This window comes from Homarus americanus, unplaced genomic scaffold, assembly GCF_018991925.1.
Source record: "Homarus americanus isolate GMGI-L3 unplaced genomic scaffold, GMGI_Hamer_2.0 scaffold24260, whole genome shotgun sequence".
Taxonomy (NCBI): domain Eukaryota; kingdom Metazoa; phylum Arthropoda; class Malacostraca; order Decapoda; family Nephropidae; genus Homarus; species Homarus americanus.
Window position 1 is genome coordinate 7,812,267 of NW_024721079.1, and position 13,937 is coordinate 7,826,203.

The 13,937-nt window shown below is 33.0% G+C and overlaps 1 protein-coding gene across 2 annotated transcripts in view; it reads right to left on the bottom strand.

Moving 5' to 3' along the window:
- Positions 1-1,748: 1,748 nt before the first annotated feature.
- LOC121861517 (mitochondrial nicotinamide adenine dinucleotide transporter SLC25A51-like) overlaps positions 1,749-13,937 on the bottom strand; it is a 31,604-nt gene continuing 19,415 nt past the window's right edge. For both annotated transcript variants that reach the window (XM_042359327.1, XM_042359328.1), the window contains one exon: positions 1,749-2,228. In XM_042359327.1, the coding sequence (XP_042215261.1) occupies positions 2,055-2,228 (174 nt within the window). In that variant the 3' untranslated portion in view covers positions 1,749-2,054. The remainder of the gene's footprint in view (positions 2,229-13,937) is intronic.

The following is a 13,937-nucleotide window of genomic DNA, read 5'->3' on the forward strand; positions in this document are numbered from 1 at the left end:
TTGGAATTTTTCGGTTTTCAGAATGGTTAGTTTTTTTTTTTGTTTTTTTTTTTATTAGCCCACCCGGGCACAAGTCACTGACCCACATTGGGGCCTGAGGGGCGAAAATACAACAACAATTATAATAATAATAATAATAATAATAATAATAATAATAATAATAATAATAATAATAATAATAATAATAATAATAATAATAATAATAATAATTCATAGGTCTAGGTCGTGTTTCTCAATTTTTTTATCTTTTTTCATTTTTGTATTTCTTTATTATTATTATTATTATTATTATTTTATTAATACACTATTATTGTTGTTATTATTATTATTATTATTATAAATTGTATTATTATATTTTATTATTATTGTTATCATTATTATTTTAATTTGGTGTATTTTTTAATTAAAATTTTTATTTACTATGAATAATTATTATTATAATTATTATTATTATAATTAGTATTACTATTACATATTCGCCCCCCAGGCCCCGATGTGGGTCAGTGATCTATGCCTGGGTGGGCTAATCCCTGTAAAAAAAAAAAAAAAAAAAAAAAAAAATTGCTCCACAAAATAACTCGGTTTTCAGAGCTTTTCTGTTTTCGGAATTTCGGATAAAGGGCTGTCAACCTGTACCAGAGTACAAATCATATTATTTTATATTGCTAAGCTGTCTAATAAATCTTTGCTACAAACAAAATGAATCTTAAATTTTGTTATAAATTTTGAAATGTACTGATTATATTATAAAAAGAAAAAAGAAGGAGTCTACTGAACATATTCTTTATGGTGTAGAAATATAACAGTACAAAATCTGGCCATGTCTGGGTGTGTGTAGCACAGTGCTGTGTTAGTTTTGAAGAGAAAAAAATATTAATTTCAGGAGGTGGGTTGACTACTCTCTCAACTCATTTACTGGAGAATTTCTCATTACATACCAGAAAAGAGAGATTAATCAGGTATTATTCTTTTCTTTTATTTTATCCTGTTTAAAAGTCAAAACTCATCGTCTTATAGGTTGTCTTAAACGCCATAAAGCTCAACATTAAACTTCCTCCAAATAATACTGTGATTTTTACATACAGTACTGTACTAGTAAAATGCGCCTTTAATCAGTGCACTTCACAACATGCTAAATCTCAAATATATTCCAGAGAAATGCCACACTGAAAGCCTGCTGTTGGCTTCATACCTCTCAAATGTTAGCTAAGCAATATTTAACTGAATACAGCACTTCCAACTTGTTTATAAGAGTAACCTGTATTCTCCTATAAGTCCAATTGGTTTATGCCTGACACTAATATCACTGCAAATATTAAAAAAATTAAATTTATAATTTTTTTAGAAATTCACAAATGATAAAATAATTTTCTTTAGTCACACACAACCTGAAGAATATACTATCGTATCTGGTTATTTACGGTTCAATAGACAAAAGAAAAAAATAGTTTCACAATTTGTTATAGTTTTTCATTACTTATCTAAAATAGTAAGAAAAAAAATTTTCATACATAAATTTAAAAAAGTATTAAATATTTTATGCACTGTGCTCAGCATATACTGTATAACTTCAGTACAGTACTATACTTGTATATCACTGCAAAATTTCATTAGTGATTTCTTTTATATGATAGAATTACCTTTAAACAGAATAATTCTGTAAATTTTAAGTGAAGACTATAACTTGTGAGCAATATGATAAGCATGTGTCTTAACTGCCTCAAAATAAAAAAACAAATATCATTCAATCAAATTATTACATCTTAAATTTTTAATCCTCTGGTAGTGTAGTATGTGGCAGAATACACTACAGTACACTATGATGTTGATAATGACTAGTGTACAATAGTATGTGGCAAAATAAACTACACTGTGATGCTAACAGACTCACAGAATCACCAGAAATATGTCAATATACACACCCTTTCACTCACTTCAATAGAATCAGTTCTTCAATAAAATCTATTTAAATATAACCAAAAATTCAATTACATCAGACATATTTTGAGATTGGTAACACTAGAACATGTTTTACTAGAGGGCTTGTCCTACCGTTAGCTGTACAGCAGTTTAAGCAGGATTTCATAGGAGGCATTTATAATACCCCAGGACACAAGGGCTCGGGTATAATTTACATGGGCACCACTAAAGAGTCGAATAAATTGCCTTCCTCGAGCTTGATAAACATCCCAGAATGTCTGACGCATAGTTTGGAATGGTCCTCCAACCTGTTGAAAATACAGTACAGTTAAAAACTACTACAAGACTAACTACAACAATTATAGTATAATAAAAGTAGACTAGATGATGAGTATAAGATAAGTACAGTCATGCGCTGGTTTACGTCCGACCGAACAACGTCCGATCGCATATACGTCCGTGGACCCCCCCCCACCCAAAAAAAAAAAAAAAATCCGTGACGCCCGCTGGACCACCACTCCACGACCCCCTGACGGAGACACGATGATCCTCCCCATACTGGTCAGATATTATGTGTTAAAGAAATATGCTTCCTTGATTAGGCTTTTTTTAAACATTTGCCTGCAGGTGTAATGTTAACCTACATCTATTGAGGATAAAATTTTCACCCACAAATTGACAATAACACATTTGCTGTAATCAGACATATCTAGTTGCCTCAACAATTGCAACTCCAGTTGCAATTTCAAATTCTGTGTCATTATACTACAAAATAAAGAAGTATCTGGTGTACTGCACTCTAAGACTAAGAGAAAACGGACAACTCAGGAGTCCTGAAGTGAGAGAAAACGGACTCCTATGATGGGGCACTCAAATAATAAGAGACATGGCTACATGTTTTGTGGACTACCCACTGAACAGTATTGATGGTATATTTTTCATCACTTTGTAATAAACCTAGTCATGCCTATGTGTGTTTCTCATAATTACCATAACATTATATATTTATATATTTAGCGGTTGTACAAACACAAGGCCTCACACATGCCACTCAGACTGACAGACTTGACAAGTTTTACCAACCATAAAGACAGTTGAAGCTTTAAACATCACTCTCAATGGATCTTGAATATTCCAACTGCAATCAAACATTTCTAAGTTGCCTCAACAATTGCAACCCCAGTTGCAATTTCAAATTCTGTGTCATTACTAAGGAATAAATAAGTGTCTGGTGTACTGCACTCTAAGATAAAGAGAAAACGGACGACTCAGGCATCCTGAAGTGAGAGAAAACGGACTTCTTTGACAGGGCACTCAAATAAAGAGAGACATAGCTACAAGTTTTGTGGACTACCCACTTTACATTATCCTTTTCATCACTTTGTAATAAACCTAGCCATGCCTATGTGTGTTTATGATATTTACCATAACATATATATATATATATATATATATATATATATATATATATATATATATATATATATATATATATATATATATATATATATATATATATATATATATATATATATATATATATATATATATATATATATATATATATATATATATATATATATATATATATATATATATATATTACCCACATATAGCAGTTTTCATAGCAGCGTTTTTATCGCCTCTGTGATTGCCTCGCCAGAGCTGAACTTTCACTTAACACGGATTTTTTTCCACATATACGCGGTGAGTGTCGCTATTTTTAGATTTGCCCCACCCGCCACCCTGCCTGACTGCCTGTTTTAGCTCATAAAATTCATACAAATTACCCGGCCAGAATATAATTTACATTGCTGGAATTCTTATAATTTGGTGATCATTTTGAATATAAACATCATATATTTTGCATTAGACATACAAATTTTAGATAAAAATTTTTCTCAGAGTAACTATGTTATCTTTTGTGCAAAATATGTGACATTTATATTCAAAATATTCCTGGTCTTACAAGGAATCCAGCAATGTCAATTATATTATCCTAACTTTAGTTTGAGGTATTATTTATTAAAATTTAGTGGTTATCCCACACATCTTCTTGGGACGGTTGGTGGAAGGTGGGGGGGGGGAGGGAGGGACCGACCGACCATCTGTTACCCCGTGAAGAATTATTATTTTTTTTATTAACTGAAGATATTTGTTTTAGCTCATAAAATTCATACAAATTACCCGGTCTGAATATAATTTACATTGCAGGAATTCTTATAATTTGATGATCATTTTGAATATAAACATCATATATTTTGCATTAGACATACAAATTTTAGATAAAAATTTTACTCAAATTAACTATGTTATCTTTTGTGCAAAATATATGACATTTATATTCAAAATATTCATGGTCTTACAAGGAATCCAGCAATGTCAATTATATTATCCTAACTTTAATCTGAGGTATTATTTAATACTTAATGTTAAAAACCCTGGAAGGGAGGATTGGTGGGGGGTGGGGGGAAGGGTTGGGACTGACCGCACGGTTGGAAGAGGGGGGGGAGGCAAGGTGGGGTACTTTGATTGACAGATAGTGTCGTGAAGATTATTTTTTTTTTTATTAACTGAAGATATTTGTTTTAGCTCATAAAATTCATACAAATTACCCAGTCAGAATATAATTTACATTGCTGGAATTCTTATAATTTGGTGATCATTTTGAATATAAACATCATATATTTTGCATTAAACATACAAATTTTAGATAAAATTTTTCTCTAGGTAACTATGTTATCTTTTGTGCAAAATATATGACATTTATATTCAAAATATTCCTGGTCTTACAAGGAATCCAGCAATGTCAATTGTATTATCCTAACTTTAGTTTGAGGTATTATTTATTAAAATTTAGTGGTTTTCCCCCAAAAATTTCTCTGAGAGGGAAGAGGCGGCAGTGTAGTGTGAGAGGGGGAGGGAGTTGAGTCCATTATTTGAATGGACATTAACTTGGCGACTGTATTTCTCTATTTCTCTTAAGTATTAATTGTGTGCATGTACCATCATAAAATTAAGATGTTATTTTTACTACAACATAGGTATGTGCCTTCAAAAAGTGGAGTTTGGGGGTCGGGCTGGTTTCTATTGGAATTAATCCCATATGTTCTGTTGTTCACTTAACGCGGATTTCACTTAACGCGGGACCCTCTGGGTTCAATTGACCGCGTTAAGTGGGGTACAACTGTATATATATATATACAGTGACCCCTCGGTTAACGAACTCAATCCGTTCCAGAAGGTCGTTCGTTAACCGAAAAGTTCGTTAACCGAAAAGTTCGTTAACCGAAACCATTGTTTCAATGGGTTTTTGGGTAATTGGTTCCAGCTCACCGAAAATTTCCTAAATTCAACAAAAATGGTAGAAAAGTTCACTTACTTTGAGGTGTGTTTGTAGAAGGCTCCTGGATGATGATGATGATGGGATTTAGAATGGGGGTGGAGGAGAAGGAAGAAGAGAAGGCATTGGGGTGGAAGAGAAGTCACCCCTTGGCACCATTTCACCCATAAAATTTTAGCTCTCTTGGTGTAATTCAAGATTATTTTCTTTAAATCAACACTGCACTGAATTATATATTGTCAAAATGTAAAATATATTTCAAAATGACCAATAATTTGCTTGGAAACACAGAAAAAAGTGTTTAGTTGAAGAGAGTCTCAAGCAAGATGTTACCTCCAGTGAAAACAGAGAGAGACTAACGCCTGTTTGCTGTGTTAAGAGGCTGGATGCCGCGCATTAAACTAGTCACTTTACCTTCAATTATGTTCAATAATCGTTAAAATGACTAAAAAATTGAATATTAAACTTTTAAAATTATTGCATAGTATAAACTTCTTGATATTTACTAAAATAGTAAGGAATTTAAGCCCTAGAACCGATTAATGTATTGGCGGACTGATACTAAAGCTGGTTGCCCGGTCAGTGCAAAGCGAAAACATGTTGAGAATGGAGTTGTAAGAGATAGATTAACGAATTTTTGTTAGTTAACGGTGAAAGATCCTTATGAAGCAGTTAGTTAACGAAATTTCGTTAACAAGTGTTAGTTAGCGAGGGTCACTGTATGGCAATATGTATGTACATATATATATATATATATATATATATATATATATATATATATATATATATATATATATATATATATATATATATATATATATATATATATATATATATATATATATATATATATATATATACATTGCATATATATATATATATATGACTGTACTAGGGATCATAGGGGATCATAGCAAGTCCTCGCCTAACGTCGAGGTTACATTCCTGAAAATGCGACGTTATAGGAAACAACATTATGCGGATCAATTTTCCCCATAAGAAATAGATAAAATACGGGAGTTAAGTTCCTGAGCCTCCCTTTGCCCCATGAAATACATTACCTATACATAAACATAAATTCAAAGTTCCTTGTGTGATGCCTGGTGAGGTGCTTGTACAGTATGCATTACCTGTACTATAAAGTCAAATTCATTGACATTTTATAAGCTTAAAACTTCCTCTGTATGACTGATTATTACACACTAGGTAACCTTCTCAAACCTTCCCTGCTGCTGTCATAACGAATCACCTCCCCCTCCGACTTGCGGCATAAATGAAGGTGGTTTTAGGCTTAAAGATTTTATCTTATAAAATGGCACAGACTAAAGTTAGCAGAATATAAATTGCGTTGCTGGAATCCTTGCAAGACAGCAAATAACATGAACATAGACATCATATATTTTGCACAAGAGATAAAAATTTTAGTCCCTTAAGTACACTTAAGTACAGTGGTCCCTCGACTAACGAACACAATTGGTTCCGGAGTCGTTTGTTAACCGAAAATTTCTTAAACAGAATCTATTATTTCAATGGGTTATTGGGTAATTGGTTTCCATCACAGAAAAAGTACATACAAAGTAAAGCCAAAAAACGCATAAAGTCAGAAACACTCCTAAAAATCCCCGAAATCGCCCTTAAATCACTACATATATATACAGTATAAACGTACATATACACTAGAACACTTAAATCACTACTGAAATGTGATAGAGGTGATTAATTTTTATCTCTTGTGCAATATATATGACATTTATATTCAAATTATTCGCTGTCTTGCAAGGATTCCAGCAATACAAATTATATTCTCCTAACTTTAGTCTGTGATATTATATAAGATAAAAACTGTAAGCCTAAAACCACCAAACCCTGGCTGGGAGGGAGGGAGGGAGGGAGGAATGGGAGGTGACAGTGACATGTTTGACAGTTGGCGCTGAAGGTCTAGTGAAGTATTTATTTGTTTATTTATGTCCTTTAGATTGAGTTTTTGTTTTTTGCTTATAAAATTTCATAGACGTGACCGGGGAGAATATAATTTACATTGCTGGAATTCTTATAAGATAGTGATTAATTTGAATATAAACAAGCTATAGTTTGCACTAGACAAAAATTTTAGTAATCATTTAGTACATTATTTTGATTACATGTACAGTACAGCGTGTGCATGTAAATGAGTAAAAATAAATGAATAAAGTTACATATATCGAGCCAAAAATATTAGTTGAAAAACTTTATGTAGACAGAGCTTGGATGGCTAAATTTTAGAATGACCAATAATTTGAATATAAAAAATGCAAAAATATTCACGAACACAAATTTCTTGATATTTACTCCACTGGAAACGAATGTAAACATAAAACCAATTACTGTATTGGCGGACTAGCCGATCAGCTGATCGGTTGATGCACACAACAAAGCGTGTTTCTCCTCAGGTTTTCGTTAATCGACGTTTTGTTCGTTAATAGAACTGAAAATCCTTATGGGAGCTAATTCGTTAACCAAAATTTCGTTAGTTGAACCGTTCATTAATCGAGGGACCACTGTACTGTACATGTTTTTCAACTTATTTTTTGGTAGATATTGTAATTTTCTTCATTTATTTTTGCTCATTTACATGTACACACCATCCTAAATACATATGGTCATAAGGGCAAACCTGTACTGTACTCAAATGTACTAAATACAGGTTGACAACCCATTATTCGAAATTCCAAAAACCGAAAAGCTCTAAAAACCGAAACAAAATTGGGGGGCCAATTTTTTTTTTTTTTTTTTTTTTTTTTACAGGTATTAGCCCACCCGGGCATAGATCACTGACCCACATCGGGGCCTGGGGGGCAAAAATGTAATAGTAATAATTAATCATAGTAAATAAAAATTTTAATAAAAAATACACCAAAATAAAATAATAATGATAACAATAATAATAATAATAATAATAAAATATAATAATAAAATTAATAATAATAATAATAATAATACTGTAATAATAAAATAATAATAAAAATAATAATAATAATAATAAAAATAATAATAATAATAATAATAATAATAATAATAAAGAAATACAAGAATGAAAAAAAGATCAGGTGAGAAACACGACCTAGACCTATGAATTGTAATTATTATTATAATTTTTATTATATTTTCGCCACCCAGGCCCCATGTGGGTCAGTGACTTGTGCCCGGGTAGGCTTAAAAAAAGAAAAATTCCGAAATCCGAAATGCCTCTGTCCCCAAGGATTTCGGATAAGGGATTGTCAACCTGTAATTACTAATATTTTTGCCTAATGCAATATATAGGATGTTTATATTCAAATTAATCACCAACTTACAAGGATTCCAGCAATATAAGTTACATTCTGCCAAGTCAATTCCTCTAACCTGCACCATTTACATGTATTCTTATGGGAAAACAGCAAAGACAAAAACTATGTTATATTGAGTCATCGGGACGTTAAATGAATTATTGGTATCTAAAGAGTAGCGACGTTGTACCGAAACAACATTTAGCGGGACGATGTTATACGGGGACTTGCTGTATAGTTGTCTCTCAATTTACACAGTACAGTAGTTGTGGTCTTGAAAATGGCCGTGCAACTCAATAATGTGAAAATCAAACAAAGAATAATTATCTGCTGAAGAAAGCTTAAACAGTGCTGAGCAGGGTTGCCACTTATTTTTGTTCTTCCACAGAGGACAACCACTACTTCATTCTTGATTGAATTACATTGGCTTCCAATTAAAACAAGGATAGATTTCAAACTCTGTCTAATGACTTTTAATCAGTCGCCTGTATCCATGAAGCAGCTGACATCTATGGAGGCCTTTAAGAAGCAACGTAAAACCTTTCTTTTTTTGAAAGCTTATAATCCTGAACAGGGTACAGTGATGGAGAATTACAAGGTTTAGCAAATATTTAAACTTAAAGGTACAGTATATGAATGATAGAAGTCAAACTGTTACTTCTTGTGATCTTTTATTGTAGTGCAGTACAAAGGTCCCTCGGTTAACGAACGGTTTGATAAACAAAATTTCGGTTAACGAATTACCTCCGACAAGGATCTTCAATTAGGTTAATGAACAAAACTTCGATTAACGAAATCCTTACGACAAACACGTTTTGTTGTGAGCATCAGCTGATGGGCTAGACTGCCAATTCAGTAATCTGTTCTGTTTACATTCGTTTCCAGTGGAGTAAATATCAAGAAAGTTGTGATCTTTAATATTTTTGCATTTTTTTATATTAAAAGTATTAGTCATTTTAACATTTATTTAATATATTGATAATATATGCAGTACAGGGAACTAGTTTTTTGTGCGCCCATCAGACGCTTGACTCAGCCAGCATGCGTCCGTTGGGCTTTGTTGACAGTGGAGTGAACATCTAATTTGTTGGTGTCTTGAATATTTTTGCATTTTTACATTGAAATTATTGGTCATTCTGAAATTTAGTTAACATTTGATAATATATAGCGCAGTGCAGTGTTGATTTAAATAAAATAATCTTGAATTACACCTAGTGAACTTAAAATTTTATTGGTGAAATGACGCATCAAGCATGGGTCCCCTGAAAGGTGATTTCTCCTCCATCCCAACATCCTTCTCTTTTCCCTTCTCCTCCACTCCCACTTCTAATTCCCATCATCATCAACCAGGAACCTTCTACATACACACCTCAAAGTAAGTGTACTTTACTGCATTTTTTTTTACTTTGTATGTACTTTTCGGTGAGCTGGAACCAATTACCCAATATCCCATTGAAACAATGGATTCAGTTAACGAACGACCTTCTGGAATGAATTGTGTTCGTTAACCACGGGACCACTGTACAGTAATATCTACGTTAGCCGGAATCCCCCAAACTCGGAACTCTCCGATAGCCAAAATTGAAATTTTCTCGGAAATTTTTTCCCAAAGCCAGAATTTTCCGGAAAATTCTGGCTTTGGAAACGATTTTCTGAGGAGCATATTTTTCGGAAAATCAGGCACATTTTCTGGAAATTCCGAGAAAATTTTTCCTTTACCCAGAAAATTCTGGGGACGAGGGATTCTTTTCCGGGTTCGAGAAATGATGTAATGGGCAATTTCTGGAACTTCTGAGAACGTTTTTCCGTTACCTGGAAAGTTCTGGGGATGAGGGATATTTTTTCGGGTTCGAGAGATAATGCAATGGGCAATTTCTGGAACTTCCGAGAACATTTTTCCATTACCTGGAAAATTCCGGAGATGAAAGATTTTTTTTCTGGCTTTGAGAGTCATAGCGTTAGCTGCAGATCTTTCATTCCTGGAAGTGCTCTGCACCAATTCTTCCGGCTAATGGAGATATCTCTGTACAGTGAACCCTCGATGATCCGGACTAAAAGGGGGGACCACCCGTCCGATTGGGAGAATCTTTCGGCGAGTGTACTAAATGTATAAGAACTATAAATAATTATATTAAAAACACCAAAAATACAGTACATATTATCCTGACCACTGGGGTTAGGTATACAGACTTTTTCCTATGAAAAAGCCATAATTTTGAACAACATATTACAGTACATTCCTCACTTTGTACTCAAATGTACGACACTAAAGGACAAAAAAAAATTTTCTTGTGCAAACTATGTGGTGTTTATACCCAAATTATTTACTATCATGCAAGGATTCCAGCAATGTAAGTAATATTCTGCTAAGTTTAATCTGTGACATTTTATAAGATAAAAACTTTAAGCCGTGCTCTGTTATTAATAAAGCACGGAGTAGACTTGAGGGTACACTCACAATATAAAAAAAAAAAAAAAATCTGATTATTTGTGAGAGGATTTTCCCATTATTATTTAGTTGTATGTGTTGTGTGTGTGTGTGTGTGTTTACACACACACACACACACACATATATATATATATATATATATCCAATACAGGTAAAGAAAATTACTGTCTCTAGAATGAATGGCTCCTTGTCCCAACCGCGAAAATGCCGGCAAGTTTAAAACTACCCACAGACATTCTTCGGTACATCCAGGGTGTCATCCACGAATAATAGAGAACCACAAAATAAAAATCTGTGAATTACCTGGGCTTACTGTATTACACTAAAGGACTATAACTTTTATCTCTTGTGCAAACTATGTGATGTCTATGTTCAAATTATTAACTATCTTCCAAGGATCCCAACAATGCAAGTTATATTCTGCTAAGTTTAGTCTGTGACATTTTATAAGATAAAAACTTTGAGCCTAAAACTTCCTTCACCCTGTTTTGGGAATGCTTCTTAGGGAGGCTTCTTAGCCCAGTACCCCTAATTTTTTTTGTCCAAATCTTCCAAATCCGGATTTACTGGGTCCGGATCTTTGAGGGTTTACTGTACTGTATTTCTTTTTATTCTTACATCTTTGTCTTTGTAGTAATTCTGGCACTAGAAAATTCTTTAGAACTGGTGCTTTAGAGAAACAAAAGACCAGCTATTATTATTATAACAGTAGTACCCCGATTTACACGGTCAATTGACCCACAGGGTACGGCGTAAAGTGAAAACCGCGTAAAGTGAACAACAGAACATATGGGATTAATTCCAATAGAGACTGGCCCAACCCCCAAACTCCACTTTTTCCGACACAATAACTATGTTGTAGTAAAAATAACATCTTAATTTTATGATGGTATGCTCACACAATTAATATTTAAAAGAAACACAGTCGCCAGGTTAATGTTCATTCAAATAATGGACTCAACCCCCCCCCCACCTCTTCCCAGCTCACTAGCTCCTACCTCTCTGAGAAATGTTTGGGTGAAAACACTAGATTTTAACGTTTAGTAATAAATAATACCTCAGACTAAAGTTAGGATAATATAATTGACATTTCTGGATTCCTTACAGGTCAGGGAATATTTTGAATGTAAACTTCATATATTTTGAACAAAAGATAAAATACTTGCTTTGTGTAAACCAATTATTACATTAGATCTAAAATTTGTATGTCTAATGCAAAATCCATGATGTTTATATTCAAAATGATCATCAAATTGTAAGAATTCCAGCAATGTAAATTATATTCTGGCCGGGTAATTTGTATGAATTTTATGAGCTAAAACAAATATCTTCAGTTAATAAAAAAAAAAATATTCTTCACTACACTATCTGTCAATCAAAGTACCCCACCTTAACTCCCCCCCTCTTCCAAGCGCCAGATGGTCAGTCCGTCCCAACCCTCCCCCCACCCCCCCTTCCTTCAAGAGAAAGGTTGGGTGAAAAAACTAGATTTTAACATTTAGTATTAAATAATACCTCAGATTAAAGTTAGGATAATATAATTGGCATTGCTGGATTCCTTGTAAAACCAAGAATATTTTGAATATAAATGTCATATATTTTGCACAAAAGATAACATATTTACTCAGAGTAAACATTATATCTAAAATTTGTATGTCTAATGCAAAATATATGATGTTTATATTCAAAATGATCATCAAATTGTAAGAATTCCAACAATGTAAATTATATTCTGGCCGGGTAATTTGTATGAATTTTATGAGCTAAAACAAACATCTTCAGTTAATAAAAAAAAAATATTCTTCACACCGTGACCAAGTGCCAGGTGGTCGGTGGCCGGTCCCTCCCTCCCTCCCACCCCCAACCAACCCTCCCTACCAGATGAATGTGTGGGAATACCAGACTGTTTACCTTTTTAGTAATAAATAATAAATCAGACTAAAGTTAGGATAATATAATTGACATTGCTGGATTCCTTGTAAGACCAGGAATATTTTGAATATAAATGTCATATATTTTGCACAAAAGATAACATATTTACTCAGAGTAAACATTATATCTAAAATTTGTATGTCTAATGCAAAATCTATGATGTTTATATTCAAAATGATCATTAAATTGTAAGAATTCCACCAATGTAAATTATATTCTGGCCGGATAATTTGTATGAATTTTATGAGCTAAATAAAAAAATTATACTTCACCCGCGTAAAGGGGTACACCCACCGCGGAATGTGAGCATCCTGGGTTCTGGCAGGGCACCGCGTAAACGTGGAAACGCGGAATGTGGGACCGCGTAAAGTGAGGGTTGACTGTATTTGTTTTTTACTCTGTAATAGGTATTTGAAGATCTAAGAATAGTGAGATGGTGACTATGTTGAGTTTTGAAGAAAGAAGAAAGGTTGCAGTTGTCCCTGTATGAAACACTGTTAGCATCACAATAAATAGTAAAAGGTAAATTGGAAATACAAAATACAACTCATCGTGTGTTAAGATTTTTCTGAATAACCTTGTATAGTTTAGGTCTTTGTCAAAATTAATGGTTTAACTTTTAATCATATCACCATGAATATCTGCTCAATTAGGGATGTATATTTCTATTTCAACTTGATTTAACACTTCTGTAAATTAATTTAAAGTGATAACTAAATTTTGATAAGATACTGATACAATATGACTTACCGGGTATTAGTGATTAAAGTCTGATAGGATTCAGAGGTGATCTGTTAAGTCATTAAAATTTTGACTGGATACTAAAATACTGTATTCAAAAAATTATCCGGATCAGTTCTTCACGGTTTCATCTCCATCACCGTCCTAGCTTTTCATGAGCAGTACTGTACTTCCTCAACAACTACATCTCCTTCTCATTTTTTCTTTTATTTTAACTCAGTTTTCAAAATACAGTAATACCTGGTAA